Consider the following 25,978-nt stretch of genomic DNA (forward strand, 5'->3'; position numbering starts at 1 on the left):
AGATTTGTAGATGATATTATAGCTCTCAGACTGGATGACAGTCAGAATTCAAAAGGATCTTAACAGGTCAGAGTATTGGGTTGAATCTAATAAGAGGAAATTCAAAAGACATAACAAAAAAATCATCTTGATAAGGACAAGATAGGGAAGGTATGGTTAGACAACAGTCTAAGGAGGGAAATATCCTATAGGACCACAAAGAAATCTAAGATTTTGGTGGACTGAAAGTTTAATATGAATCAGTAGTTTGACGTGGCAGACAAGAAATCTAATGCAAATTTGGGAAGCACTGAGAGGAACAGATTCTAAGAATAAAAAGATTAAAAAAGGGATAAAAAGTCCCTCTGCACTTTGCCCTCATCAAACCACATCTAGAGTGTTGGGCTCAGTTCCAGTTGCCACAGTTTAAAAAGGACAATAATTACTTATAGAGTATACAGAATTGGGCAACCAACATAGTGAAAGGCTTTGAATTCATATTTTTTTACAATTGCTTGAAGAAACAGGGTATATTGATCCTACAAAAGAGAAGAATCAGGAGAGAACTGATAGATTTGTTCAACTATCTATCTTTCAAAAGAGGACTTCCACTCATTCTCTTTGATTCCAGATGGCAGAGCCAGGAATGATGGGTGAAGGTGCAGAAGAAAAGTTAGACTTGATGTGAGGGAAAGCTTCCTTACCACACTGAAGCTGATCAGTAGTGGAAGGACTGCCTCAGAATTGGTGGAGTTCCTCCTTGGAGGTCTTTCTGAACAAAGGTTTGATAACCACTTTTTGGCAATTTCTAGAGGAGATTTCCCTTTTTATATCCATTAAACTAGGTGGCCGGGAAGGTCCTTCCAGCTCTCAGATTCTGTGATTTTGCAGAGCATCTACTCTGCTGAGAGCACTGGGCTAGGATTGGGAGAGAGGCAAAGCTTAGATAAAACAGGATCGCAGTCACAGAGGTTACATCCGTCCCTGGATTCGGAGCCAGGTGGCTGCTCCTACTGTTGAAAACCAATAGTTTAAAATATTTTTTTTAACAAAAGCAAGAAGATGCTGGTGAAGCAGGAGCTGAATTTGACTTGAATCTCCACTGAGAGCAAAAGTCGACTCACCCAACGAACCCAAATGAAAGGGGAAAGGAAAAGAAGCTTGTAGTCAATTCCCCTTTCTGTGCTATCTGCAAGAAAATCCAGTGACAGGGCTGTCAGCACCAGGGGACGTCCGGGACATATGTCTAATTAAAGCAAAATATATCTTTTCAAAACCCAGTATACTATTCTCTTCATAGGTTTCTAAATATAGCTCGGCAGGGACTTAGTTTGGGGTTGAAAATGGCCAGAGGCAGAACAACTGTTAAAAGTACCATGAATGGAGCCAGTCAGAGCTCCTCTTGACATTTCTACTTTACCCTTGTTTTATGTGAGCACACAGGAGATATTGGTAGGGTCAGGTGTTTGAGTGAATGTTGATGGTGTCCGTTTAGATGGTATGGTGACGTTCATCTGGAGTGTGACTCTTTCCAAGGATGGACCTGAAGAGTAGGAAAAAAAAAAAGACTACCACTCAAAAAACCCTCCTGTCCCCCAAGCTCTGTAGGCCTGCTACCAATACCTGATACCCGCATTGTTCTTTTTCCTCTTGTGAATTGAAGAATATTCTATAGATGGTTTCTTTAAAAAATATAAATGCCTTTCCTGAAGGTGTTATATATGGACCTGTAGATATCTGTTTATCTTTTTTTGTATCCCAAGGGCTTACCACAGAACCTGGCCCATGGTAGGTATTTAATAAATGCTTGTTAATTGTCATTAATTGGTTGAATCTGATCAGTTCTTTAGATTAGCTTTTGTCTTTGAGCTGAGAACAAGGGGAAGGAGAAGGGATTAAGCATGTATTTTGTGTCTACAATGTGACTACGCTAAGCACTTTTTATAAATATATCATTTGATCTTTACAACAACCCAATGAGGTCAATACTACTTTTATCCCCATTTTACATTTGAGGAAACTGAGGTAAACAGAGGTGAAGTAATTTGCCCAAGGTCATAGAGGCTAAATAAGAACTCAGGTCTTTCGGATACTAGGTCCAGTGCTCTAATACTGAGCTGCACCACCAGCTACATAGCCTATGAGGAGATAGGACAGAAGACAGGTAAGATTTGAAAGACAAAAAAGGAAGTATCACAAACATGAGTCTGTGAAGAACCAACAGGCTTGAATCTTCTTCATGAGTTAAAATCTGGCTTCAGACACTTACTAGCTATGTGACCCTGAGCAAGTCACTTAATCCTGTTTGTGTCAGTTCCTTATCTATAAAATGAGCTGGAAAAGGAAATGACAAATCACTCTAGAAACCATTTCTTTGCCAAGAAAACCCCAAATAGGGTCAGAAAGAGTCATATACAACTGAAAAACAACAATGCTACCTTATCCTGTCCAGATTTTACAGCCACCACCCTCTGAGGGCTTTAAACACCCTCAGATTCATAAGCTTCTTCTACTTCTTATGATCTCTGGACTGTTCATGGGTAGTAAATTAACATCAAGGTTACATTCAGGCAAATTGTCCTAAAGTACAATTCAATTATTTTCCTTTGTTTGTGAAATTCTTAGGTACAAAATATATAGAGATATATAGGCTGGTAACAAAGTGTAACCCTGTCTAGGGTGACATGGAAATAAACTTTATTACCAAAACCTGCTTTCTCCTTCTGGTATCATCCTGCTTCCAACCCCAGCTAGACTTCTTCACTCTCTCTCCCTTTCATAGACCCTTTTTTCTTTTCTATCTCTCTTGCTCCTTGCTGGCCCAGAAGAAAAGCAAATATCTTTTGCCTGGTTTTGCAAGTCTTAATCTCAAGTTCAAAAAAAAAATACATTCTCAAAAAAGATGCACTCAAAGAAACCCTCAAGATTTTCTCCTAGATTCTGGTTGGTCACCCATTCATTGACCAGTTACACCCTTCTCCATAAACTTTCTCCTTGCTTTTTATTTACCGTTCTCTACTCTCTGATACTCCTCCACATCCTCCATCCTCATCAAAACTTGACATTTAGTTCTTTTGCTTCATTGCTGCAAGTCAACGTAAACACTCAATTCACATCTTTTCTCACCAAAGGAATCCTTTTACATAAGTCTACACTATGTTTACAAGTAAAGATATCATGGGAATACATCCTGTTTACTAGGAAAGATGTATACAGTAGGATCTTTTCCTTTCCTAACTGACTTGGGGAAAGAATAGCCATGTTGGATGTTGCAGATGGCAGAAAGAGGGAACTGGAAACTGAAGTGAGTGGGAGAGGAAGATAATTGATGGTGAAGAAGGTCTTAAAAGAAAAAAGGATACTAATTTTGTCCTGCTAACCCCCCAAAACCAGTGGGCATAGCTAGAAAGCTGGGGAGGAGGAAGGAAAATATAATAGCCTATAATATAGCCTATATAATAGCCTATAATATATATAATATGAAAATACTTTTAGAATAGGGACCAAGACTTCTCTTGGGTCTGAATAGTACATTATTGGACATTTAATCAGTACTAAAATCATCTTCATTAATTCATTTATTAAGTACTCATTATATGGAATGCATTATGCTAGGGGAGGAGAGGTAAAATAAAAGATAAGTAAGGCATGGCCCCTGCCCTCAAGGAGCTTATAATCTATATGTATTTAAATAATAGTTTATTTTTTTCCTTTTATTTACATGTCAAAACCATTTTAAAATTTTTTTTAAATTCTAAATTCTGTCCCTCCATTTTCTCTCCCCTCCCTGAGATGGTAAGCAATCCAACATAGATTATACATATACATGTAAAACATTTCCATATTAGTCATTTTGTACAAGAAGACAAGGAGCTCATAATCTAGATAGGAACACATATACAGATGAGCATAATACAAAATAGAATAGAAAAGTAAATAAGAGGAGTACAAAGTGCCTTGAAAGGCAGAGAGAATATCAACATGTAGAAATGGATTGAAAAGATATTCCAGAAATAAGAAATAGTATGAGCAAAGGCAAAGAATATGCAACATCCTCATGAGAGGCAAATAAAAGAGAGAAGTAGTTCACTTTGACTAGAGCACAGAGTTAGGGGTGAGGTCAAAGTGGAAAAGTAAATTGGAATCAGATGGTGAAAGCCTTAAATTTCAGCCTAAATTTAGATAGTCCTCAGTGGCCAATGGGGAGCCATTGAGGGTTTATAAGCAATGGAATGAGATAATCTAAAGTATGCATTAGGAATATTAATCTGACAGAGGTGTGTAGAATGGATCAAAAAGAGGGAAAGGGGAGTTAGAAGGTTAGAAGATACTTGGCCTGACCCCAAAAACAAGGGTTTAAAGAGCATATGGTACCAGAAAACAGATTTCCCCATTGGAAGAGCATGCATTTAGTGACCTTGCATTTCAGTGGAAGGTATAATCTATCAGAAGGAATTCTATGACAGAAACATCCCTGCTAATGAAGCTTGACTATGGCAGCTCCTATGCCAGAGGGGAAAATATGCCTTTCTTCCCATTGCCAAATAGAAACTTTCCTTTGATAAACATCACTCAGTAATCTCCCTTCCTTTGAGGTACATTTAATCTAAACTTATTTTTCAATCCAGTTACACTATCTATTAACATCCATGATATTCTTCCTTTTTCAATGAGTTAGGGGTCTAACCTGCAGTCCTTCTACCTGAATTCCTGTCTTCATACTAAGGGATTTCAACATATGTAATGAAGCTCCCTCCAACTTCATTACTTTCAATTCCTCCATCTACTCAATTCTCATGATCTACTCCTGCAGGCAACCTCAGGTAAATACGAAGTAACCACTCCCTTAATCTTCATTACTTACAAGAGTTCTATTTCCATGTTCATGAACTCTAAAATTTCCTTATCTGGTCATAATATTTTATTATTCCATCTTTTATTTGGCCTTTTAACCTCTACCCTGTTCTTCATCTCCACCAGGACCTCCATTCCATCCTTCATTTCTTTCCCAGGCCATAAATCTCAAATTGGCTACCCTCCATTCCCTATCTCAACCTCTTGGCAAACCAGTTCAACTCTATATCACTTTCTATTCTTGAATCCTTTACTCATGAGTTCTTCCTAGTGCCTCCATTTTGGGGGAGAGGGAGATTCAGGCAGGGGTGTGCTGGTAAATGTTAAACAACTACCTTTCAAAAATTTATGCCACATTTTTAGTTTTAATCTGAATTATTAACATTTCTCCATCACTTTCTTAAATCTAGACAATCAGCAAAACAATAACTCAAGCCCTGATTTGTAGCATTTGCTGACGTCTGAGGTGTAAATGCTCACACCAAAAAATTTAACAATCTGTTTTCACCAATACAAACTAGCTTCAGCACAGCCCTGGACCCAGGTCAGTCAACCTCCATTCCCCTTCCCTAGTGATGCTCAGATTTTCCAGACCTCAACAACATATTCTCATGAAAGGACCTTCTCTCCTCTCCCCTCTTACATTACCAGGTAAGCTCCTTGAGGGTAGGTATTGTTTTTCTTTTTGTTTTAATTTGTATCTCTAGTGCTTAGCACAGTGCCTGACACATAATGGTTATTGTCCTTCGTCTTCGAAGATGACCAAAATGACATCACCATTGTAAAGAGAAATTTCAGTGTGTCCGACTGTGGCTGATCAGACCAATATGAGCTCAAAATGCTCTACCACAGGTTGGGCACAGATAGTCCGTATGAATATTTGGGTGTGAATATCCCAAATTTGCGCATCGTGTGTTGACTTTGTTCTGTCTCAATTCTGCTTTGCTCAAAGAGCACAGCATCTTTTCTCATGTGGGCAAGCCATGCTGAGCAGTACTGTGCCAGTGTCTCCCATGTTGCACAGTCAAATCCAAAGTTTTTGAGAGAGTCCTTGAGAGTGCCCTTGTTTCTTCTGGCCACGATGTGATTGCCTGCCCCATGCAAGTTCTCCACAAAAGTCTTTTTTGGCAAGATACATTTTGCATTCGAACAACGTGGCCAGCCCATCAAAGTTGCACTCTCTGAAGCACAGTTTGAATACTTGGCAGTTCAGCTCAAGCAAGGACTTCAGTGTCTGGTACCTTATCCTGCCAGGTGATCCTCAGAATCTTCCACCTCTAAGAAGGCAGCATTTAATTCCATCAAAACAAAGTATAAGCAAAGCTTAGATGCAGGATTCCTGGCTCAGTAAGAAGGCAGATGAAACTCAGTTTTATGCTGATAGTAACAGTCCAAAGAGCTTTTATGATTCTCTGAAAGCTATTTATGGACCAAAAACCTATGGTGCATCACAACTACTCATTGCTGATGGAGCCACATTGATTAGTGATAAGGACATGATTCTAGAGAGATGGGCTGAACACTTCCATAGTGTTCTCAACAGACCATCACCAATCAATGCTGAGGCCATTGACCGTTTACTTCAGGTTGAAGTCAATCCCTATTGACATATAATAAACACTTAACAAATGCTCATTGCCTAAATGCTTGCCTGCCCCTTTGTCCTATCACCAATCCCACTTTGTCAAAGTCCAACTGGAGATTGTTTTCATCACCCACCTTCTTCATTCTTCTTTATGTGCTGTTAAACAAAACTAAGGGAAATCTTAAAATGTAAGCATTCCCTCCAAAATTGCCAATGATCACTTTATTTCCAAGTCGAATGATTTGTTCTTTTTTTTTTAATCCTTATTGACTGGTCTACAGCATTTGACACTATTGACCATCTTCTTCTGAATACTTTATTTTCTCCAGGTTTTCATGACACTACTCTCTCCATGTCCTCTACCTATCAGACTGCTCCTTCTTAATCTCCTTTGCTGGATCTTCATTTACATCATTCCCACCCAAGGGGTGTCCACCAAAGTTCTGTCCTGGGTCTTTTTCTGTTTTCACTCTACTATCTCACTTGGTGATATCAGTTACTAAGGGTTCAATTATCATCCCTTTGCAGATGATTCCCAGATCTAAATATCCAAGCCTAATCTCTCTTCTGAACTCCAGTCCTGCATCACCAATCTCCTCTTAGATATTTCAAATGTGATGTTTCATAGACAAAAAGAGAACTGGCTGTCTTTCACCAAAATGAACCCTTCTTCTGAATCTCCCCTTTACTGGTGTTGAGAACACCACCATCTTCCCAGGGCTCAAAAGCTAAGTATCATACTCAACTTTTCAATCTCACTCACTCCACATGTGTGTTCATCTTTCCTTGCCAAAGAAAACCATGCCATCAGAGAAATAATGACATGACTTGTACTTGACTTTGTTTTGAGTGAGGGAGAGCTGTGCAGGTCATCAGCCTCACTTCTCCTCCTTAGCCCTCTGAATTCAGTGACCAGATATTCATCAGGATGACTGGAGATGAGCCAGGATGAGGCAATTGGGGTTAAGTGACTTGCCCAAGGTCACACAGCTAGTGAGTGTCAAGTGTCTGAGGTGAGATTTGAACCCAGGTCCTTCTGACTCCTGCACTGGTTCTCTATCGACTGCACCACCTCGCTGCCCCTAACTCACTCCGCATATCCACTTGATTAAAGGCTTCCTATTACCTTCAGATGAAATGTAAAGTACTTTTTCTATTTTTGGCATTTTATGCTTTTTATAACCTGGACTTTTCCTATATTTACAGTCTCCACACTCCTTAATTATCCCCATAAACTCTCTCCTGTCTCTGTGCCTTTGTAGTAGCAATCAGCTGAAATGTTCTCCTTCCTTATCTCAGTCCCTTAGTTTCACTGAATTCTTTCAAGATTCATCTTCAATCCCACTTTCTGTATGCTTTCCCGTACTGACCCACCTGCTAGTGACTTCCTAGACAGAGTCTAAGATCACCTTCTATATACTCTTTCTGTACTTTCTTGTTTACTGTTGTCTCCCTCGTTTTTGAGGACAGGGGCTGGTTTTGCCTTTTCTTTTTAGCTTTAGGTCCACGAAGCACACAAAATTAGTACTTAGTGATTACTTGTTGACTGAATGACATCTGGACCAAGTGTCACTGCACTAGAAATAAATTTTATAGGATATGAATATATGTGTGTTTATATACAAAAAAAGTCACACACATATACTGTGACGTTTAAAAAGTTCAAGAGAAATAGTTTCTGGGTAATTGATCATTTTATTAATAATGCTAGCATTTTATTAATAAAAGAGTCAGTGACCTTCAAATGCCAAAGACTTCAATCATGGTGGTGGGCTCATAGTTTATATGCCCTTGGAAGAGTGGGTGTTCATGAGGGTGGAAATCAATCCTGATTAGTTAAAAATTAACGAGAGAGAATGAGTATTACAATAAGAGGTGGAACTATTCTAATGAAGGGTTGGGGGATGTAACTTTATGCCATTTACTTCCAAACTGCCCAGGCTTGGGCCATACAGTCAAAGAATTTATACCCACCTAAACCTGTGTAGAACACAATGGGCTTCCCCACCTTGATTAAATTCTTTGTAAGGTTGGGTGGGGTCTGACCAAGACTGAGGAGAGAGTTAATTCAATTTCATTATCAGTAATGTCCTTTAAAAACTGAACTTTGAAACGAGGACTTTAGAAAAAAGGGGGAGAACTCTGGATATCCCCAAATCACTGGTCATTAATAATATGTATTCTTTCAATATATATATATATAATTTTATTTTATACATATGCAAGTGTTCTTGTAAGTATTTAACACCTAGTTCACCAGAGTAAAAATATATATACAATATCTTTTTAAGTTGAATTTTAACATTTTCTCCAACATTTTTTTAAATTTAGACTAGACCTGCACATTGGCAATAGATACGGACCAAAATTAAAATAGGCTTGAACTTCTTCAGGCAGCAGATAGGTTAGACTAAAGGCAGACTGATGTTGGTTGGTTGTCACAGGTCACATGACAAACAGGAGAGAGCGCAGCAGTGGCAACCATACATTTTTCTCTGTTGCCCAAAATCCTTTGGCAGGCATCAAGCAGCCCACAGGCCATATGTTGTGCAGGCCTGATCTAGACAATGAACAATATAATAAGTCAAGCCCTGATTTATAACATTTGCTGATTTCCAAGGATTAAATGTTCACTCTGAAAATTTAACAATCAAATCTCATTAGCCTATTTAAGCTGGCTAAAGTCAGCACATCCCTATATATGTTTATAAATATATCATATTTGTGTATGTGTGTCAAAGAGAAGACTCATAGTAATCTCATCCTCTCCTTGATTTCCAAATCCTAACTGGAGTTACAGAAAAATGACTGTGTGGCCTTGGGCAGTCATTTATCCTTTCAGGACCTCAGTTTCTTTACCTAAAAATGAAGAGTCTGGACTAAGTGATCTAGGATTCTTTCCAGTTCTGTAACTATGATCCTATAATGTGATCTCTAAGGTTCCTTCTGTCTTTAGAAATTACCTAAGAAAAGCTATGAAAATGCATCTCATGCAGATGTCTGAAACAAGGTTTCAGTGATATTAAACTTTTTGTTGCTGTTCACTCGTTTTTCAGTTGTTTGACTCTTTTTTTTGTTTTACATTTTTTACACCAATGTAACATAAAGGTGGGAAGGCAGGCCCAAACAGACAGATGGACTGTGTTGGATGCCTATAAATGGACTGGGGGTGGGGTGAGGGTGGGAGAAGAGGACATTGAGAGATATTAAAGAGCACCCCCCCCCCAAAAAAAAAACACAACCCAACAACAACCCGTGGTCTCCATGGAAGCCTCCAAGTCTTATAGGAAAATGTGGTGGAAAGTCGGTGTCAGACTGAGAAGGCTTATACAGCTTTATTCACGGGAGAGATGGCGCAGCTCGAAAGCGCACTATTACGTGACATGGGGGAGCACACGGAGGCAGAGTTCTCTACGAAAGGAATCTAGTGAGTGCGCAGCGCAGCTCGTTAGCAGGAGGACAGGCTTAACTTTGCTGTTTCCTCTTGAAAGCCTCCACCAGATCATCTTTAAGGGCTTCTTGCTTGGATTTGTCTGCAAAAGTCTGCACAGACCTGAGCCCGTTGGCCGTGTCCTTTGTTTTCCCAAAGTAGACGTTATTCAGCCTACTCCTGAAGTTATTTTCCATGTCCTCTACCAGGCGTCCGATGTTGGCTATGTGTGGGGAGGAGTCACACACGGTTTCGACTTTCTCCATCTCTCTAGTGAGGCTGCCTCCGAGATTCATGGTACCAGAATCTGATTGACCGGTTTGAAGCCACAGCATCACCGTGGAGATCAGCTTGTAATGGGCAATATGACCGCTGGACTTCTCCAGAACTTCCACCACATGGATGGAATCCCAACAGCCTTTGATTGTCTTTGATCCATGACCAGCCTTCTTAATGAGGATTGCTCCTGCAAAGCCATGATCCAGATCCCAGAGGTAGACAGAGGAGACACCACCTTCAAAATACAAGGCTCGGTACTGGTCAAAGGCATGGTTGGCTTCTATCTCCAGTTTGCGCAGGCGAGCGGATGGCTTGACCCCATCTTCCAAAGGAGGGTCATACCTGTTGCTCCAGGGTGACCTATAAGAATCTCCATCTCTGTTGTAGTCACATAAAAGATAATCCTTTCCCACCACCTTATCTCTGGCAGTGTTCAAGGGCTGATCGACAGAGGACAGAAGATCTTCACACAGGCTGGGGACCAAGTTGATCAAGTCACTGAGGTTCTTCTCCATTTGTTGAGGTGGCAGGCGCCTCATTATATCCAAGGCACAGACCAGCTGCTGGTTCCTCATGGTGGCAGCCCCACTTCCACTCCCGCTCGGTTCTGCTGTGTCGGACTCTTCTTCAGCAACGGTGGTGTCAGCAGAGCCCAGTGCTTCCACTTCCGCGGATATCTAGGAGTGAACAGCCAGGTCACGGCTCTCCCCCTTCCAGTGCCCCCTCCCCCGGGTTTGACTCTTTTTGATATTATTTGGGTTTTCTTAGCAGAGATGGTGTAGTGACTTGTCATTTCTTTCTCCCTCTCATTTTACAGATGAGGAACCAAGGCCAAAGACTTACCCAGTGTCACACAACTAATAAAACTGCCTGAGGCCAAATTTGAGTCTTCCTGACTCCACTTGGCCACCTAGCTGCTCAAAGTTAAAAAACTTAAGACCAAAGACTGTTTTAAGCACCCTCAGACTTTGTGGAAGTACACATGTATATTTAAATAAGTGAAATACTCATTACAACATATTCATATTTATTACAGCTGGCTCCAAAGTATTTAAAAGTATTCAAATTTCATGTTTTTGTTTTGTTTTGGCAAATGGTCTATAATTCAGACTTTTTGACATTTCAGACTGAACTCTTTTCATAGTGACTGAGTCAAGGAGAATTTATTATACTTGTTCTACTAAGGAACAGCCTCTGAAGTCACACACAAAAAATGCCAAAGTGCTTACATGTAAGAAATATGTAGCTGAGTCAATGAACATTTTATTAACTCAACAAACATTTATTAATCACTTACTCTGTGGAAGGAACTGGAGATACAAAAACAAAAATGAAACGAGGACCCTCTCCTCGAGGAAATTATATCCAATTTTGGGGGAGGAAGTACAGGGGGAAACAAGTATAAATATAATTAAATATAAAATACATACAAAGCAAATACAGGGCAATATTTTAGGGGAGATTTTAAATGACAGATTACGGAGTTTGTATTTCATTGTAGGAGCAAGAGAAAGCCAATGAAGCTTCTTGAGGGACGAGTGACATCAATTTGTCATCTATATGAAGAATGAAGTAGAAAGGAAAGACACTAATTAGCAAGAGGAAGCTACTGAGATACTCTAGGAAAGAAGAGACGAAGACTTGAACTAGGGTGGTAGCCATGTGAGGGGAAAGAAGGGGAGGGATGGGAGAGATGTTTTAGGGGTAGAATTAATAACACTTGGTAACTGAGCAGGTATGGGGAATGAGAGTAATGCAAAGATAACTCTGAAGTAAGGGATATGGGTTATTGGACAAATGGTGATGCTCTCAGTAGAAATAAAAGAAGTCTGGAAGATGGTAGGCTTGAAGATAAAGATGAGTTCCATTTTGGACAGGGTGAAAGAAATGATGAAAAAGCATTTATTAGATGCTTACTATATACCATGCAGTGCTCAGCCCTGGGGATACAAATACAAAGTAAGGCAGTTCCCTATTTGAGAGACAACATATGTGAGGGGTGGTGGAAAGGGAAGGATGCTTTTATTTGGGAAGTCACAAGAATGGTTTGTGGAGCCATATAAGCAATTAACTGGCACATCCTTTCTAATATTTGTGATACTGTTGATTTGATTATGGCTCTATAATGGTAATTTAAATGGGGATACCTTTCCCATTCATTAATAGGCACATGTGACCTGCTTAAATCACACAGAAGTCTGAGTCCCATGTAGTCTGTGGTGAGAGGAGTTTGCTGAATGGATGGAACAGGAAGAGGTAGAGCTAGAGCAGAACTGAGAGGAAGTTAGTCATGACAGCAGTCAGAGCTAGGAAGAATGCAGGCTGTTGGCTAGCGTGAGTGAAAGAGATTGTTTGTGATTTTGTTTAAGAGGACCTGCTTGTGATTTAATGGACCTGGTTTGCGGGAAGCCTAGCATGGGGAAGGCTTGGGGCTGGTGTTGTTCTCTGCATTGTTATTGTGTATAGATTTTTGTTGCTGTCATGGATTTGGCTTTCTGGTTTCTGAATAAATGTTTTGGTTCTGTCTTCCATGTGGAGAGTCTGTTGTATCTCACGATTCAGAATTGTTCCAGGATATTCATGCCCACTCTGGGTTCTGTGAATATCTTGTTGGCACTAAAAATGGTGACAGGGATGGGATTGCGAAATATCTGACCTCTTTTTGGAGACAGAAAGGTAGAGAAGACAGAGGAAGAAATGGAAGTTCCAGGGTGGGAGGATTTGCCTTATTCCTTCCAGGCAAGAGAATGGGCTAAAGCAGGAAAATCAAGGGGCCCCCACAGTGTTTGGGGAAGTAATTGAGGATTTTGCTCAGCAGGAGGTCACAGCTATTTTGAGTAGTTTCACCCAAAGGATGGGAGAATTGTTGATACATTGGATGGTGAGAATCAATGAAAAAGATAAATTTCCCAGAGAGAGAAGAATAAGTAGCCAGCAGATTCAAAGTCAGAATAGACTGACAAGAAAAGAATTGTTTACTGCTCTATTGAGAGCAGGGGTAGATTTTAGAAGAATTAGATGGCATTCCAACTAATGAACTATATAAAATGTATTGAGGCAAGAAGCTTAATTTTAGACTGAGCAGGAAAGCAGGAACTTCCCCCTACTGAATCCAGGTTCGTCACACCTGCAGGAAAAATGGGAGATTGGCCAGGCCCCAGATCAGCTTAAACAAAGTATACCTCTAGCCAGAATGATGACTCCAAAACTACAAACTGGAAAACAAGGTGACAGTGAATGAGGCTATGATAGTGGGACTCCAGAAGTATGACTGACGCTATAACTATCCTGCTTCTAGTTATTGTCTCCTTGGGTTTTTTTGACTTTTTGTCTGTCCACCTTGTATGTCAAATTTGTTTTCTGTAGATTTAGTACCCTCCACCTGCAGATATCTGATTGCTTAAGCTGGATGTCACTCCCTGTCCATGACTGTAATGTGTAGACCTGGTGTCAACCAAGCTCTGGATAGCAGGTAAAGAAACGACCTCTCAAATGGGACCTCTTGGGGCAAGCACAGTTCTATATCCAATCTCCGCAGGAAGTAGCTATGGAAGAAGAGACTTTTGCCCCTTACCCCAAGATTTTGGGCCCCATTCATTCGAGGGGGCAGTGATAGGGTGCCCCATCCTAAGATGTTGTTTTATGTGCTTATTTTGTGTGATCCCTGTTATATTATTGTAAAGTTCTGTTGACACCAGTTATCTAAGATATTATTTTATATGTTTATTTTCTGTTATCCCTGTTAAAGTTCTGTTAATACCAGTTGCCCCACCAACCTGAATATGTAATGAATACGAAAGATCTTGGGGCCACATGTAATGGGCATTTAAATGGGGAGATCTTTCTCATTCATTAATAGGCCCATGTGACTTGCCTGGGTCACATGGAAGCCTGGATCACATGGAGCCTGTGGTGGGAGGAACTTGTCAAATGGGTGGAGCAGGAAGGGGTCGAGCTGGAGCAGAGTTGAGAGAAAATTTGGTCAGAGCAGTCAGAACTGAAGGACACAGCTCAAGCAAGCCCACAGCTGACTGGGAGTGTGACAAAGGCATTTTGTTTAAAGGAAGTCTGCCTGTGATGACCTGGTTTGTGGGAAGCCTAGCAGGGGGAAAGCTTGGGGATGGTGTTGTTCTGTGCATTGCTATTGTATATAGATTTTGGTTACTATGATAGATTTGACTTTCTGGTGTCTGAATAAATGTTTTGGTTCTGTCTTCCATCTGAAGAGTTTATTGTATTTCGCAATTCAGAATTGCGAGGGATATTCATGGCCTAGATAGGCACTGTGAATATCATCTTGGCTCTACAGGCTCCCAGACAAAAGGCAGTGAGGTAATGCAGAAGATAGAGCACCAGGCCTGGAGGCAGGAAGACTCACCTTCTTGAGTTGAAATCTAGCCTCAGACACTTACTATCTGTGTCACCCTGGGCAAGTCACTTAACCCTGTTTGCCTCAGTTCCTCGTTTGTAAAATGAGCTGAAGAAGGAAGTGGCAAACCACACCTATATCTTTGCCAAGAAAATCCCAAATGGGGTCATGGAAAGTCAAACATAATGGAAAAATGACTAAATACATTCTCAGAGGAAGGGGTAGAAAGGTGCTCACATTCAGGTCAGGGAACATGACAGAAAGATAGCCTGGGAATATGAAACATAACGGTAGACAGCTACATCTAGTCATATGTTTTTGTCCATCACTCATCAATCAGGTAACTCAGGTCTCAAAGAAGGAATTTCAGAAATAAGTAGCTTGAGTCCCTGACCTCAGTTGGTCCACATTCTCTGTAATCCAATGATGCTGGCTTCCTTATTATCCCTTAAAGAAAACACTTCATCTCTCAGCTCTAGTCATTTTCATTGTCTCCAATACCTGGAAAGCACCTATTACTAAGCACCTCTGCCTCCTGGCTTCCCTGGACCTCCGTAAACCCCAACTAAAATTCCATCTTCAAGAAAGGAAGCCTTCCTTGATTCCCTCTTACTTCTAGCGCCTTCCCTCTGTTACTGTTTCTAATTTATCCTGTATATAGTTTGCTTACATATAGCTGTTTGTATGTTATCTCCCCCATTAGACTGTGAGCTCCTGGCTGTCTTTTGCCTTTCTTCGTATCCCCAGTGCCTAGCACACACAGTGCCTGGCACATAATAGGTGCTTCATAAAGGTTTATTGACTAGCTAACTGACCCCTCCCGACAACAGGACATGATCTCTAGGAGTGTAGGGATCTAGAGGGCTGCATGAGACTTTGCTCATGTACTTACCAATGCTTAAGGAGCATTCAGTTGGAAATGCCCAGTTGTGGTAGTTGATAATACGGAAATACAGCTCAAGAGAGAACCAATGGCTAGATTTTGGCACCTAGATGGAACAGTGGACAGTGCCAGGCCTACAGTAAGGAAGACTTGAGTTCAAATTTGACTTCAGATACTTACTGTGATCCTGGGCAAGTCACTAAACCTACCTGCTTCAGTTTCCTCAATTATAAAATGGGATAATGGCACTTACTTCCTAGGGTGGTTGTGAGGATCAAATGAGATAATGTTTATAAAGTATCTGCACGTTTCTTAACTCATAGTAAGCACTTAATACTTATTCCATCCCCCCCTTTAACTGCAGAAAGATATAGTAGAACCTAGAGAAGCTGGTAAGATCACCAAAAGGAGAGAGAGACCTAGACAGAGACATAAGAGACACAGAGAGACAGAGCATGTGTGAAGAATATAAAGGGTCACCCTTTCCCATTGACTTTCAGTGGTCCAAGTAAAGTTTTCAATGGGAGGAACAGAAGACCTATGAAATAAGACAGAGATGGCTATTAGCCAGAATGATTTCTGTCCAGAAATCTTAGAAAAAGGTTCTTCTTTTGATTGGGTCAATATGCTGTCAGCTGTAGTGGAAAAGCACCATACTAGAAATTAAGATATCTGGATTCTAGTCCCACCTTGGGCATTAACTTACTATGGGATATTGAGTAAATCACTTCAATTCTCTTGGTCCTATTTCCCAGTCTGTAAAATGGAAGAGATGGGCTATACTGTTTTGCTATCAGATCAGGGTTTCATAACCTTCTTTGTGTCATGGGTCCTTTTGACAGTCTGGTGAAGCCTATGGATCCTTTCTCTGAATAATATTTTTAAATGTATAGGATCATAAAGGAAACCACTTATGTTGAAATAGTTACCAAAATTAACCAAAAGGAGTTTACTAAAAGTCCCCAGGTTAAGAACCCTGGCACTCGACCACCTCTCTAATGCCTTTCAGCTTTACCATTCTATGATCTCTACAAAGAACCTTGAGCCTATCCTCAGAACTCTGTAACTACAGATTAATCATTCCTCCCTTAATGTTGAGGCAGGATGAATTTTGCTCTCCCCATTTTACAGAAATGAAACTGTAACAGAGATTATAACAGCTGCATGAAATCCCAGAGGGGCTGAGGGAGAAGATACAGGATTGGAAGTCTCAGCCCTAGACTTTTAAGTCCCTTCCTTGAACGTGGTGCCATACTGCCTTATTTTCACAAGGGTAATAAAAATAAAGACTTTAAAGTGTATTTCTTACCCTGGAGGGCTAGAGAACTCTTTCTCTTCTGTTTTTATGGTGCTAGTTGTGCCTATAGAACTAAGTGAGCCTATAAATCCCCAATAGCCTCCTACCTACTGTTCTTCCCTGGTGAGACTTGAAGTGATTACTTGATATGGTTTCAGGCTTTACAGAATGATAGGAAACTTAAAGAGTTTGCTTTTCCACTCATCTGCTGGGGAAAAAGAGTCTAATTTAAATACTGTTTCATTACTTCCAGAGAGGTGGCAGTAAATATGCTTTGTTACCTGGAGCAGACATTTAACTAATGGCTGTTATTGGAGATATTTCAATTGGAATTAGGAGCAAAATTTTCAGAGTTCCAACACTTTGCCTTCCCTTCATTAGGATATCATCAGTACTGTCAGCTCCACACAGGACCTAGTCCCAGTTGGAACCTATCACTCTCCCAGAGACTGCTTTGATCCAAAGGTAGGGGGTCCAAGAAAGAGAAACTCATCCTTTTTATCTTTAAATGTCCTCTTGGTCTCTCATTGGTCCCTCAGACAGGGGTAATTTATAGGTACCCTCCTTCCTTCCAGATGGGAAGAAATTGAGAAGCAGTCTGCAAGTTGTCTCTTACGGAGGGCAACACCTGCTTCAGCCCCTAGGTTATTGAGAAGTACACATTAAACCAGAATCTCATTAGGACTGTCAGAATTACATTGATTGACAACTGGAAAATCTCATTACACATTTCAGCAGAATTACAGTCTAGCTTTGATTAATATTTAGGCATTCACATTTGCAGAAGCAGCATTTTTGATTTGCTTTTCAAATACCACCAACATGCAGCCAGTCAGGAGATTCTCAAGTATTTCCAAGGTGAGACCAAGGAATGCTCTGCAAAAACAAGCTCCCTTTGTTTTCTTTCTTTATAATCTCCTCTGAACTGGGACTAAGTCCTTTTCGCTAGAACATTCTAATCTTACCTTTTCCCAGAGACGGAAGCAGTTGAACCAAAGTCATTAAGCTGGTGTTTTGTTCTAGGTTGTGACCAGGAAAATTCCTAGTGACCTTTGGAAATCACTTGTGGGTGACAAAAATGATGGATGATGGCAGAATTTTTTTGAGGTCCTAGGATAAAAGATCAAGTCACCATCTTCATTTGGATTAACAGGAGGCCAGGTCCACAAATCTGGAAAGATCAAAACCTCTGACTTTGTTCTTAGGGTCAGTCATAACATTTCTGTTTCGTTTTACATCCTATTATTGGCTAAAACTTTCTTATCCTTTACTTTTTTCCAAGCAGACAAAAATGAAGAATTAAATCAGATTCTTTGCTTTGTTTTCTCTCTGTTTTCTTTCTTCTTTCTTCTTTCCTTCATCCTTCCCTCCCTTTCTTCCTTCCTTCCTTTCTTCCTTTCTCCAACTTCTAGCTTTGAAGAATTAGCTAAAGTGTGATAAAATTATATAAGGCTGGCATTCATTAATCAGAATTCCTTGAGGAAACAGTCTAAGCAATTGATTTGAAAGGCATTTTAGGAGATCTTTCTCAACTAAAGTTTTCCTGACATAAGCACTTGACATCAATTCATAAGATCATAGGGAGCTCATAGATTTAGGGCTGGAAGGAACCTAAAAAGTCATGTAGCCTACCCCCTCACTTTTTCAGATGAGGAAACTGAGGACCAAAGAAGTTAGGTGCCTAAGCAGAAAGTTGTAGAGTGGGGATTTTGAACCTATCTTTCAAACTCCAAATCCAGCATTTTTTCCACCACACCACTATTTCAGTATCGCATAGAGTTTTCACCTATATTAAGCTTTCAGAAGGAAAATCTTGACCCTCAGTCTGGCTTTACTTCTGAGAAAACAACCAGGAAATCACAATAGTTCTCTCCAGGAAAAGCCTCTGTGGTTCTGTTCTTTCAACAAGAGACAATTGCTAAAACCTCAAAGTTCCCATAAATCATTGGGTTTCAACATAATATCCACTTCAGCAATGCCCTCTAAATCTATGATAATCATTCTTGGAGGGCTAACCCTCCAAGGTTAGTTTAACCCTGAGAGACTAATTAGCAAGGAAGGGTGGGTTAGTGGAGAGAGCACTAGTCTTGGCTCAGGAGTTCACATCTTGACTCTGAGGTTTACTAGCCCGGTGATCCTGGGCAGGTCACTTGACGTCTGAGATTCTTGGCTTCTTTAAAGAGAGATGATAACATAGCTCTTTAAAAGAGCATATTCCTTACTTCATAGGGCTATTGTGAGCAATGTGTCTTATAAACCATAACAAAATTCTGGAGTTGAAAAGGAACTCAGTTGCCAGCTAGTCCAACCTATACCTGAAAAGGAATCTCTGCTACAATATACCCAACACCCAACCTTTGCTTAACAACCTCCAATGAGAAAGTCCCATTATATGTGGAAACAGGTCACTGCATTTATGGTTCTGTGTATCCTAAACTTCAATATGCATGTGAACTATTTTAAGTAAAAGACCAAGCTAGGTTTCTGTTATTAAAAAGGAAATACTGTGTGAACCCACTAAAGACCTTTCAAAGTACAAAAGCAAGGATTTTTATATAATTATAGATAAGAGACTGAAGAAGGCCTTGGTAAATTCAGAGGAAGGAAAAGGAGGGGAGAGAATCTGCTGCCAGATTAATCTTCCTTATACATACATTTGGTCACATCACTCTTCTGCTAATTAAAAAAAAAAAAAATTCAGGGGCGGAGCCAAGATGGTGAAGGAGAAAGACGCACATACACATAGCTCCGAACCCACAAATCACAGAACGGCTAGAGGGGACCAAGCCAGGGCGAATTCTGCACCCAGAGACCACGGAGTATTGGAGCGAGGGAGATTTCTGCTCCGGAGAGACCTGCGGACCTCTCGCGGGGGGTCCTTCGCGCCGTGGACTGGGCGCCGGGACGGGGAGCGGAGTGCAGCGACACTGAGGGGAGGAGATCCGAGAGGGCTACGGGGACGGGATCTCCAGCGGCCACGCGGGTCCCCCCACCCACAGAGGGACCTGCAAACCTCTCGCAAAAGGTCCGTCGTGCTGCAGACGGGGAACCCAGCACGGACCTGCGCCGGCGGCGGCGGCCGCAGCTCCGAGAGGCACAGATCTGAGAGGGCTCCGGAGGCGGGATCTTCAGCGGCGGCACGGGCCCCCCCACCAACAGGTGACTGACGGGGGTGGGTGAGAGAGTCTCTTTGGCGGGTTGAGAGGGGAGTGGGGTGCCCCCATGGCTCGGGCCCCCCCGGGAGGTGGGGGCTGAGAGGCGGCTGTGGACAGGGGCTCCCCAAATGGGCAGGAGCCTGGATCCATTGTGGAAGGTCTGTGCATAAACCCCCTGAGGGAACTGGGCCTGAGAGGTGGCCCTGCCCCGACCTGACCACCTGAACTTAATTCTCACACTGAATAGCAGCCCTGCCCCCGCCAAAAATCCTAAGGCGGGAAGCAGCACTTGAATCTCAGTCCCCAAACGCTGGCTGGGAGGACCAGGAGGCGAGGTGGGTGTGAGGAGAACATTCAGAGGTCAGGTCACTGGTTGGGAAGAATGCCAAGAAAAGGGAAAAGAAATAAAACTATTGAAGGGTACTTTATCGGAGAAAAGACACCTCCTCCCTTCCTTTCTGATGGGGAGGAACAATGCTTGCCATCAGGCAAAGACACAGAAACCGAGGATTCTGTGTCCCAGCCCACCCAATGGGCTTGGGCCATGGAAGAGCTCAAGAGGAATTTTGAAAATCAAGTTAGAGAGGTGGAGGAAAGACTGGGAAGGGAAATGAGAGGGATGAGGGAGAAGCATGAAAAGCAGATCAGCTCCCTGCTAAAGGAGAACCAAAAAAATCTTGAAGAAATTGGCACCTTGAGAACTAGCCTAACTCAGCTGGCAAGGGAGGTGCAAGGGGCCAATGAGGAGAAGAATACTTTCAAAAGCAGAATTAACCAAATGGAAAAGGAGATTCAACAGCTCACTGAAGAAAATAGATCTTTCAAAACTGGAATGGTACGGATGGACGCTAAGGACTTTTCGAGAAAGACAGATATCTCAGAACATACTGCGCAGATTCGAAAAATGGAAGATAATGTGAAATATCTTATTGGAAAAACAACTGACCTGGAAAATAGAATCAGGAGAGACAATGTAAAAATTCTGGGACTACCTGAAAACCATGATCAAAAGAAGAGCCTAGACATCATCTTCCATGAAATTATCAAGGAAAATTGCCCTGAGATTCTAGAACCAGAAGGCAAAATAAATATTCAAGGAATCCGCAGAACACCACATGAAAGAGATCCAAAAAGAGAAACTCCTAGGAGCATTGTGGCCAAATTCCAGAATTCCCAGGTGAAAGAGAAAATATTGCAAGCAGCTAGAAAGAAACAATTCAAGTATTGTGGAAATACAATCAGGATAGTACAAGATCTGGCACCTTCTACATTGAGGGACAGAACGGAATGGAATAGGATACTCCAGAAGTCAAAGGAAATAGGACTGAAGCCAAGAATCACCTACCCAGCAAAACTGAGTATAATACTTCAGGAAAAAAAATGGTCTTTCAATGAAATAGAAGACTTTCACATTTTCCTGATGAAAAGACCAGAACTGGAAAGAAAATTTGACTTTCTAACACAAGAATGAAGAGAACCATGAAAAGGTGAACAGCAAAGAGAAATCATAAGGGACTTACTAAAGTTGAACTGTTTACATTCCTACATGGAAAGACAATATTTATAACTCTTGAAACATTTCAGTATCTGGGCACTGGGTGGGAGTACACACACACACACACACACACACATGCACACACACACACATACATAGAGACAGAGTGCACAGAGTGAATTGAAGAGGATGGGATCACATACTAAAAAAAAAAAAATGAAATCAAGCAGTGAGAGAGAAATATTGGGAGGAGAAAGGGAGAAGTTATATGGGGCAAATTATCTCTCATAAAAGAGGCAAGCAAAAGACTTATTAGTGGTGGGATAAAGAGGGGAGGCAAGAGAAAAACATGAGGTCTACTCTCATCACATTCCACTAAAGGAAAGAATATAATGCACACTCATTTTGATAGGAAAACCTATCTCATAATACAGGAGAGTGGGGGACAGGGGCACAAGCAGGGTGGGAGGGAGGATGGAGGGGAGGGCATGGGGAGGAGAATGCAATACGAGGTCGACACTCATGGGGAGGGAAAGGACCATAAGAAAATAGAAGTAAAGGAGGACAGGATAGGATGGAGGGAAATATAGTTAGTCCTATACAACACAACTAGTATGGAAATCATTTGCAAAACTAAACAGATATGGCCTATATTGAATTGCCTGTCGTTCAAGGGGAAGGGGTGGAGAGGGAGGGAGCTAAGGAGGTTGGAACTCAAAGTGTTAGGACCAAATGTAATGTTCTTACCACTGGGTAACAAGAAATACAGGCTAAGGGGTCAAGAAAGCTATCTGGTCCTACAGGACAAAAGAGAAGACGGAGACAAGGGCAGGGAGGGAGGATAGAGGAGAGAGCAGATAGGTCACAGGGGCAATTAGAGAGCTCGGGTTTGGGGGGGGAGGGGATAGAAGGGGAGAAAATTTGTAACCCAAAATTGTGTGAAAATAAAAAAAAAAAAAATTCAGTGGTTCCCTACTGCCTGCCATGTAAATCTCAATTTCTTTTGCCTGGCATTCAATGCTCCTTAGGTACCATATGCCTTTCTAGCCATGTCTCATATAACTATTTTCCACACACTATTTTCTGTCATTCAAACACACACCTATTTTCCTCTTTACCTTTGATCATCCTGTCCCCTAGGCCTGTTGAATTCCTAGCCATTTGTCAAAGTTCATCCCAAATGCCATATCCTACAAGAAATGTTCCTTGATCTTCCCAATCAATAACAACCTCTTTTTTCTGTAAGCATACAAAGTATCTTCTTTGTATATCTTTAATATGATTTATTTTTAATTGTTAATTAAGCAAATTAAAAACAAAAATTGATCTCTCAATACTTGCTACATGGTCCAACAAAACAAATTCCTTCATTAGCCAGGTATGAAAATGTGTGTCTCATTCTGCATTTTAAGTTCATTACTTCTCTATTATCTTCATTCTTTTGGTCGCACAGATCAGAGTTCTAAAGATTTTTTTTACGTCTGTGATGTTAGTATTATATAAATTGTCCTAATTCTACTCACTTGACTATAAATTGGTTCTTAAAAATCTTTTCAGTTTCCTCTGAAATTTTCAATTTCGTAATTCCTTATGCCAGAATAACATTCCATTGCATTCATGTATCACTATCAAAGAACTATCTGTTCATCTGTTCCCTGATAGGAGGAGGGCCCTGTAGTTTCCAAAACTGGGCAACCAGGAAAAGAGCTGTTGTAAAGGAAAGCAGAATCTTTCCTTTTTCCTTTGATTTCTTCAGAGTATAGATTTAGTAGTAATATGGGTCAACGTGTGTGTGTGTGTGTGTGTGTGTGTGTGTGTGTGTGTGTGTGTAGATGCAAGTGTGCACACATACAGAGAGAGAGAGAGAGAGAGAGGGAGGGAGGGAGAGAGAGAATTTGGTAACCTTCTGGGCATGGTTGCAAACTGCTTTCCAGAACTGATGGACCAGTTCACAGCATAGTATAATATAACAGTATATAATCTGTCTGTTTTCCTAAGGCTCCTCCAGCAATTGTCCCCTTTTGTCATCTTTGCCAGTCTATGAGGTAGAACTTCAAAGTTGCTTTAACTTGCATTCCTCTAATTATTAATTATTTAGACCTTTTTTTTTATTGGATTGTTGGTAGTTTGGATTTATTCTTTTGAAAATTACCTGTTCATATCCTTTGACCATTTATCTTTTGGGGAATGACTCTTAGTTTTACAAATTTAAATTAGTTTCTTTATATGTCTTGGAAATGAGACTTTGATCAGAGATTATTGTAAATATTCCCTCCCCCCTTACCCCATCCTTTCTTATTTTTATCACATTTGGTTTGTTTGGGCAAAAACCTTTTATTTTTATGTAATAAAATTTTTTTCCACTTTTTCTTGTATGAGCCTTTTTGTCATTTGTTTATTCATGAATTCTTCCCCCATCCATAGATCCAGAAGGTAACTTCTTCCTTGGTTTTCTAATTTGTATATGCATATTTTTATGTTATGTGTCCATTTGAACCTTATATAGTATATGTTGTGAATATTGGGCTAACCCTAATTTCTGCCAGACCACCATATAGTTTTTTCAGCAGTTTTTGTCAGATAGTGAGTCCTTCCCTAAAAAAGTTTTCCCCCCAGTAATTGGGATCTTTTGACTTATCAAACACTATGCTATAATGTATGTTTGCTTATGTACATTGGGTACCTAATCTGTTCAACTGATCCATTTTTAAACCAATACCAAGTAATTTTAATGATTACTTCTTTGTAGTATGGTTTAATAACTACTATTGATAGTCCCCTTTCTAACCACCTTTCTTTCCCCTTGAGAGTCTTGATATTTTGCTCCTCCATGTGCATTTTATTACCAAATTTTTAGCACTGTAAAATATTCTTTTGGGAGTTTTATTGGTATGGTATTGAATAAGTAAATCAATCTAAGTTGAATTGCCATTATATTGGATCAACCAAACCAAGAGCAATACATGCTTCTCTAATTATTTAGGTCTATATTTCTTCAAAGATTGTTTTATAGTTAGATTCACACAGTCTTTGAGTGAATCTTAGAAGGTAAATTTTCAAGTATTTTACAGTTTCTGTAGTTATATTGAAAGAAATTTCTCTTTCTAGCTCTTCTTTGTATTTATTATATATAGGAATGCTACTGTTTTATATAGATTTATCTTATATTCTGCAACTTTGCTCAAGTTATTAATTATTTCAGTTGATTTTATACTTGATTCTCTAGGGTTCTGTAATATACCACTGTATGATCTGCAAAAAGTGATCATTTTGTTTTCTCTTCTCCATGCTTAGTCCCTCAATTTCTTTATCTTGTCATATTGATATAGCTAGCATTTCTAGAGCTATGTTAAATAGCAGTGGTGAAAACAGGAATAATTTCTATACTCATGATCTTCTTAGAAAAGCCTGTAAGTTTCTCTCCATTACATATAATATTTACTCTTGGATTTAGATGAACATTATTTTTAATAATTATTCTTATGTTGAAGAAAATTTCAGTTATTGTTATGATTTTTAGAATTTTTTAAACAAATTATTCTGTATGATTTACAGATATGTAAGTGAATATAGTACCTACAATGCAAGCAACTGCAGAAGAGATGAGAGACTCAAGTAAACACTATCCCAAAGTTTAGTGCTGAAGACATGTTTCAGCTTAGATTTCTGGTACTATGTTCTGTGTTTTCTGGTAGATTTCCTCTCCCTTTAGGGAAGGGCTGATTTCAGTCAGAGAAGCTGATTAGGTTTCTGCAGCCTGCAGCATGAGTGCCAGCATTTTCCTATCTGAATAAACTCCCTCCCCAGTCCCCATTTTCCACTGTCCTTTCACTGCTCTAAGTTTATTTCCCCTTTATATAAAATTAAAATCTGACAGCCACTAGCTCTTGTCTATTTGATTAATGCTAGCATGAGTAGGCATTTGGGGAAAGGTTTACATTTTTATAGAGGGACAGCTTTAGAAAAGCTAAGATATATGGGAGGTGGAAAACATAGTGACTCTATCCAGAAGTCACAAACAAAATGGAAGCACAATGAAATCATACACCAAAGCAAGGAAAACAGGGAACCTATAAGCAGAGGGATTCATAACATAGATGTGAATATACCTTCAGACCTAAAAGAAATGGAGCAAAAGTCAGCTATTCCCTAGGAACAGGGGATATATGCTAGCCATGGAAGCCAGACCTCTGAGTGGTACCCAGGGAAACCAAAAGCTTCCTGTATATTTGTTGCTAGTTGGATCCTTGTTCAAGTGATACATGTGGGAACTCCATACCAGTGTTACCCATGGGTACCTTCTCTCCCCAAAGAAACACTGAACACATGTTCACATATATATGTGTTTTGTGTATATATAGATATATACATTATATATATAGTATGTGTATGTGTATGTATATATACATATGTGTGTGTGTATATACACATATATAAATTTTGCAATGAAGTATAACACCTTACATTCCATAAGGTCAGAGGTCATGTCTTATCTGAACCTTTATGTCCCCCACAGCTTAGCATACTTAGCCTATCTGTACAAAACAGTTGCTAACTGAATGTTTGTTGAGTTAAGGTAACCGGAGTAATTCCTTTTGACTGATGTAGAAAATGGGATAGGGAAAGATTAAATAAAATACTTCATTCAATCA

At 40.2% G+C, this 25,978-nt stretch overlaps 1 protein-coding gene across 7 annotated transcripts in view; it reads right to left on the minus strand.

The window, feature by feature from the left end:
* The window catches only part of LOC140501668 (F-actin-capping protein subunit beta-like), a 137,740-nt gene extending 119,667 nt beyond the window's left edge, over positions 1 to 18,073 (minus strand). Inside the window, exons 1-2 of one of the 7 annotated variants that reach the window (XR_011966310.1) lie at positions 17,642 to 18,073; positions 1,355 to 1,522 (exon numbers count right to left, since the gene is read on the minus strand). Coding sequence is in view for 5 of the 7 variants with exons in the window: in XM_072605495.1 (XP_072461596.1) it covers positions 9,884 to 10,804; positions 14,734 to 14,808 (996 nt within the window). In the remaining 2 variants the exon portion in view is untranslated. The other 6 variants (XM_072605497.1, XM_072605499.1, XM_072605496.1 and 3 more) reach the window with 6 other exon arrangements.
* Between the last annotated feature and the right edge of the window lie 7,905 nt (positions 18,074 to 25,978).

The sequence above is a fragment of the Notamacropus eugenii genome, chromosome 4 (assembly GCF_028372415.1).
Source record: "Notamacropus eugenii isolate mMacEug1 chromosome 4, mMacEug1.pri_v2, whole genome shotgun sequence".
Lineage (NCBI taxonomy): Eukaryota > Metazoa > Chordata > Mammalia > Diprotodontia > Macropodidae > Notamacropus > Notamacropus eugenii.